Source organism: Benincasa hispida, chromosome 12 (genome assembly GCF_009727055.1).
Source record: "Benincasa hispida cultivar B227 chromosome 12, ASM972705v1, whole genome shotgun sequence".
In the NCBI taxonomy this organism is placed as follows: Eukaryota; Viridiplantae; Streptophyta; class Magnoliopsida; order Cucurbitales; family Cucurbitaceae; genus Benincasa; species Benincasa hispida.
The window spans coordinates 32176878-32182484 of NC_052360.1; the positions used below are offsets into that span (position 1 = coordinate 32176878).

At 31.2% G+C, this 5607-nt stretch overlaps 1 protein-coding gene across 1 annotated transcript; it reads right to left on the reverse strand.

Moving 5' to 3' along the window:
- Positions 1-3001: 3001 nt before the first annotated feature.
- Positions 3002-5087, reverse strand: LOC120068142. The gene is made up of 6 exons (XM_039019844.1): positions 4919-5087; positions 4634-4772; positions 4361-4530; positions 3809-4091; positions 3569-3735; positions 3002-3332 (listed from the first exon to the last, which is right to left on the reverse strand). The coding sequence occupies exons 1-6, from the start codon at positions 4989-4991 to the stop codon at positions 3163-3165; spliced, it is 1002 nt and encodes a 333-aa protein (XP_038875772.1). The 5' UTR covers positions 4992-5087; the 3' UTR covers positions 3002-3162.
- Between the last annotated feature and the right edge of the window lie 520 nt (positions 5088-5607).

The following is a 5607-nucleotide window of genomic DNA, read 5'->3' on the forward strand; positions in this document are numbered from 1 at the left end:
TGATGGAAATACATCCAAGAATATGTGGTAATCTCTGTGGAAGACCAAATTTTCCGTAAGGCTAAGATTTGCTGCTGGACAATTATTCATGACATCTTTCCTACTAGATTTAATCTTGCCAAATAGGAGTCCATTATGATATTTTGTGTGTATTTTGTAGGAAGCATGGTAAATCTGCTACTCATATTCCATGGAAGTGTCTGGTCTCTAGGGAGATTTGACTTAGATTCATCTTTATTAATGTTGATATTATTTGAAACGACAGGTTTCAATGAAGCTACTAAAACTGTTGCCATGCATTTTTTATTTTATTGTTTTGCTCCTATTAATTTGGATAAGATCGATCATTGTATGGCTGATTTAGGAAGCTAGGGAATGAGTTGATGTTTTTTAGGCAACAAGCTCATGTTGAGCCTATAAGTGACTCAATTGGCAAACATATCCTTGAGTTTCAATATATTGTTCGATGGTAAAGGTAAGGGGCGACCCTTCCTAGCCATATCTCATCGATGGTTGGATGACACCCTCTAGCGACTTCATTTTGGAAGTTAAACACAAATGCTGTTTGGTGCCCAGTTTCAAACTTAGGCTGCTTGGATTAGGTGCTTAGGGACTATTTGGGACATGTTCGTCTAGGTGGCTTTAAGTTTGTCCCCCGTTGCAAGGAGGTGAAGTTTCTTGAAGTAATGGCGATGTGCTCTAGTCTTGAGAGTATTTCATCAATCTATATCTCTAATGTTTTTGAAGTCTCTTTCTTTATTGTGGAAGTAATCAATCTATTGAATGATTTGTTGAGTTTGATTGCTTGGAGGTAATCAATCTACTGAATGATGTTGTTGTCGATATTTTTGAAGTCCATTTCTTTATTGCAGAGGTAAGGAACGGGACAATAAGTTGGAGGTTTTCACTTTTTTCCATGTTCGTCGTAGTCAAAATGCTCTTGAGCACTATGTTGCTGGTAAAGTTTTGGTGGGTTGGGAGTCTTCAATCCTGCATTCTTCTAATCCCACATGGTTTACATTGCTCATGTCTAGTGATGTTATTTCATAATTGTTTGGGCTTTTGCCCTTTTGATAAAAAAATTGAGTTTAAAATATTAATGAATCTATAAATTAAACCCGTAGTAGAGAATAACTTTGGATTGCATTTTAGTTTTTAGGTAAGAAATATATATATATAAATATAACACAAGAAAAATGGACGAATCTAAACTTTGAAAAGTGCGATCACCAGTCACCATGATTCTGACCTTTACATTCTTTTTTTTTTGTTTTGATAATTGTAACTTAATTACAATTTTAACTTTTAATACTTTATTATTTAAAGTAAAAATGACTAATTAAATTTATATACGGTTTAACTTTTAGTTTTTAGTCAATTATAATTTGAAATTATATATGTATAATTTAATTTAAAGATATTATTAAAATAATGCAAATGAACATGGAGAAAAATGATGAACGACCTAGATATTGGAAATATTGCATCACATTAAATATTAACTTCTACCTCATCTTTTAATTCAAATAGATTATTTATTTATTTATTAATTTGAGATAATCCTATTTTAGTCAAGATTAAATTTTGGTTGAAATTAAATTTTAGATTTCGGTTGGTGTGATTTAATTAAGTTTAAATTACAAGTCATTAGAATTTCAAGTTTGTATCTATTTTTTCAGGTCTGATAGACTTTACAACTACAAGAAAATTAAAAAGAATCATTGTTGAAATTCAGGTAGTCGCTGCTACAAGTGCCACAATGGCGATCCAAGATTGTTGCTGGTGAGATCTCTCCTACACTTCTTTCATAAACTTTATTCTTTTTTCGTTTAAGTTTACGTTTTTCTAATTGAATATCAACTAACCTAAAGGTCTGATTGCAACCGTTAATAAACTATAGACAGTTAATTGATCTAATTAAAAGTTTATGAAAGTAATGGTAACAAATCTCATAATTGAGAGGTGGTTTCTGTAATATATATATATGTATGTATACACCCTTTCATGTGTATGGGTAGCTTTTAGATCTTAGAATAGCTTATTGTATAGGGGATAAAATATATATTAGAATCATATTTTGGTTTCTATACTTTGAAGTGTGTTCATTTAGTTTCTGATAGCTTGTTGATTGTTTAAAAACTTTTTGTTATCTATTAGCATTTTTACTATAAATTTTGGAAACATATTCATATATTTTATTTATTTGCATGGAAGTTATCACTATTATTATTATTTAACAAATTTTAGTAAATAATTAACCTTAAAGGACTAAATTTAAAATTTATTAAAAATTTAGGGACTAAAATTGGATTAATTAAAAGAAACATTAAATTGGCGGTTTCACATTTCTCTAAACTCAGGGTGTGTTTATACATAGAATCAGTCTTTGGTTTTTCTTTATGGGTTAATATGTTGCTTTGGTTTGGTGGAGATTTCCCACCTCAATGGAAGTGAGATATAGAAAGACACGTTTCTCCATATATAAGTGCTTCGTGGACGAGAACTTCGCAAATTTCATCCCCTTCGAGATGGAGGAGAGAGAATAAGGGAGAGAAGATAGTGAAGGAGGAAAGAGAAAAGAAATCAAGTCATTTTGTCATATCATATATTTGATCAATTTTATGACTAAATTTAATAGATTTATTAGTCTGGTAACCTTTCAACCTTATTTTAAAAAATGGGTTAATTTGAAATATTAGACCAAATACATCTATTCGTGACATGGATCCAAAAAAAATATTTCTCCTTAAACGCTTCAACTGCCTCTTTTTTTTTTTTTTTTTGGCCAATTTCTTTAATATAATGATACCCCTTTTTCAAATTGGCCACATGGTACACAAGTGATGTAAATTGAAAGGAAAAAATTTGGAGAAAAGATTAAAGTACTCAAATAGTATTTTTCTAAATTTTTTAACTTAGAAGTTTAAATTTTAACCGATTAAACTTTAGACATGAATAATTTTTACACACCTAAAGATAAATTTTGTCACAAACTACAAACAAGAACATGAGAATATTTTGCTCCCAAATACACTCCGAAACTCATAGAAGCATGCAACATTGAACAAGAAATCCCATACATTTAACCACAAAAAAAGAACAGGCGAAAGCTGGAAGTTGCAGCTTAAATTTTACCAAACTAAAAGGAGCAGTATTTGGCTTCTATACAATTTTCTTTAAAGTAGAGATGACATTAATTTTCACTTCAGTAACTAGAGTGTCATTCAGAAGATACCCTTTTGTTGGTTCTTCGAGATCACTCAATGACGAGAAGTTTGGAGCACCCCACCCTCTGCCAGCTTCTACACCATCAAATCCAAACCAACAATTATCTGCACAAAAAAGAAAAGCCAACTTTATATGTATGAGTTTGGTATAACTTTTAGAAAATGACTATGAAGATCTAAATACATTTAAAAGTACTTTAACTTTCTTTTAGAAGATAAGTAAAAGGTAGTGCTTTGAAAACATGAGTCTATCAACCCAAACTCACACTCTACTTAAAGAAATTGATTTAGGAAAGATTTGAACAATAAAGTGACAACAACAGGAAATAGCAGTTAATTACAAGTTTCTTTTACTGGTACAGCTTCAAGTTGACTCAATATAGCCATCTCATATTCCACGTATACTTGAGAACCTTGTGGAAGCTGATTTGAACTATCGAACAATAGATACATGGACAAGAAGCCTGATTTTGCTTTCGAGCATCCGCTAGGATACAACAAGATCTTCCTGAGAGATAAATAAATTATGTAAATAACTTTCTTGATGCAAAAAACTATTGCAAAATCAAAAGTTACCATACCAACGGTAGCTCTCCACTGTAAAGGGATTAGATTCCTTCAAAGTTGAACCTAGTTGTGAAAAGTTGTTGAGTTTCCATGTATATTCGTAATTCTTTGGCTGTTTGATCAAGGAAAAGACCTCCCCCATCCCACCATCACAACTCATGACAAAAATGTCAACTCCAAATACACAACAATCATCAACCAAGAAACCATTTGAAGCATCATTGAAGGTGTCAAGTGGAAGCAACTTTTCAATCCCCCATTCTGTCTTCATTGCACTAAATCGTCTCATTTTCCCATCTGAATTCACCAATCACATGACACAATACTACAAAGATCAAACAAACTATATTCTTTTGTATCATTATATGAATCAATGTTCTATTCTATAGGGGAGAATTACAATGGAGTTCTTATACACAATTGACAGAACAATTTAGGAAAGTCTAGCCTGATTAGTAGACATAATTTACATGTCAAAATTTACATTAAACACAAACCCCTTCAAGTAAAAACAAACAAAACCTCAAACAAAGCTTAAGAGAACTTGTTTCGAGTAGTTTGATTACCTTGGACTGTCAAATATTTGCCTCTGAGGGTATCATAAACAAGAAATGTAAACACAACATTAACCTCTGAAGTAGTTGATAAAATGTTATTTCCAACTATTACCAAATAGAGGGAAATGTGATTAGACACATTTCTTCTCTCATCTCCATTGGGATACAAAGCTAATTTCCTACATTAACAAACAAAAATATCTCTATCATCATCTAATATGAACATCCAAGAAGTTAGGGTTACAGCCCGCGACGTAAAAACATAAAAATTGCCACGAATACCATTCATAACAGCCGGCATTGAACTTCTGGGATTCGAATCTCTGACGCTGGGAACTAGCGAGACCGTTCTTCAGCAATGAAAATGATTGGATTTTCAGGGTGTAATGGACTGGTTTTTCATGTCTTGTGGACATTACAACTACAAGAAGATTGAAAAGAATCAACCAAGAAATTCATTGTAGATACTAGTTGTAGAACGAATTTGAAAGAATTTACATGAATTTGAAGAATGAATGATTCAATTGAAAGTTCAAGAAAGGAAGAGAGAGTGAAAGAATGTTATACCAGAAGAAGAATTGTCGCCATGGGGATTGGGGGAGACGGTGTTGTTGTTGTTCTTTCTTCTTCCCTTTCCCATTTTCCCGTTTCTTTCCCACGAAAGAAAATGGAACGACAATCCAACGTCTCTTTTATACTGTTTAAATTTGAATTTTATATTTAATAAAGTGATAATACCTAGGTGTATTCTAAGAAAAACGCATCTCTATGCTTTCTCCTCTCATCACTTATATCAAAAAATTTATTAATGAATTTGATACATCAATTAACTGATATACTTAAAATGATGTCTATGAATAATGCATAATATGCTCCATTTTAGATAAATTAGTTGATACATCATTTAAATGATAAACATAATTTGAGTACAACGTATATTAGTTACTATATTAAGCAATACACTAACTAAAAAAGAAAGAAAAAAAAATACAAAAATTATAAAATAGTGTAGCAAGTATCCATGTGTGATAAAAACTAATATAAGTGATAGCCAATTTTGATAACATATCATTTAAATTAATTTTCATATGCTTGTTGATTGATGTTTGATAGCACAATTATGTACTTAAAATTTTAATGTGTTTGTTGATACAAAACCTAGTTTAATTGATGTACTTGGTTAGTATGTTTGTTGATTGATGTATGATATACTCATGTCTTACTTCAAGGATTTAATTATGATGTTGGATACACTT

Excerpts from the sequence above, each read along its gene's own strand:
- LOC120068142 (XM_039019844.1), bottom strand. The coding sequence starts at position 4,991 with ATGGGAAAGGGAAGAAGAAAGAACAACAACAACACCGTCTCCCCCAAT. Across the intron at positions 4,092-4,360 it reads CAAATATTTGACAGTCCAAG|ATGGGAAAATGAGACGATTT; the intron begins GTAATCAAACTA and ends TGGTGAATTCAG. Across the intron at positions 3,736-3,808 it reads ACAGTGGAGAGCTACCGTTG|GAAGATCTTGTTGTATCCTA; the intron begins GTATGGTAACTT and ends TTTATCTCTCAG.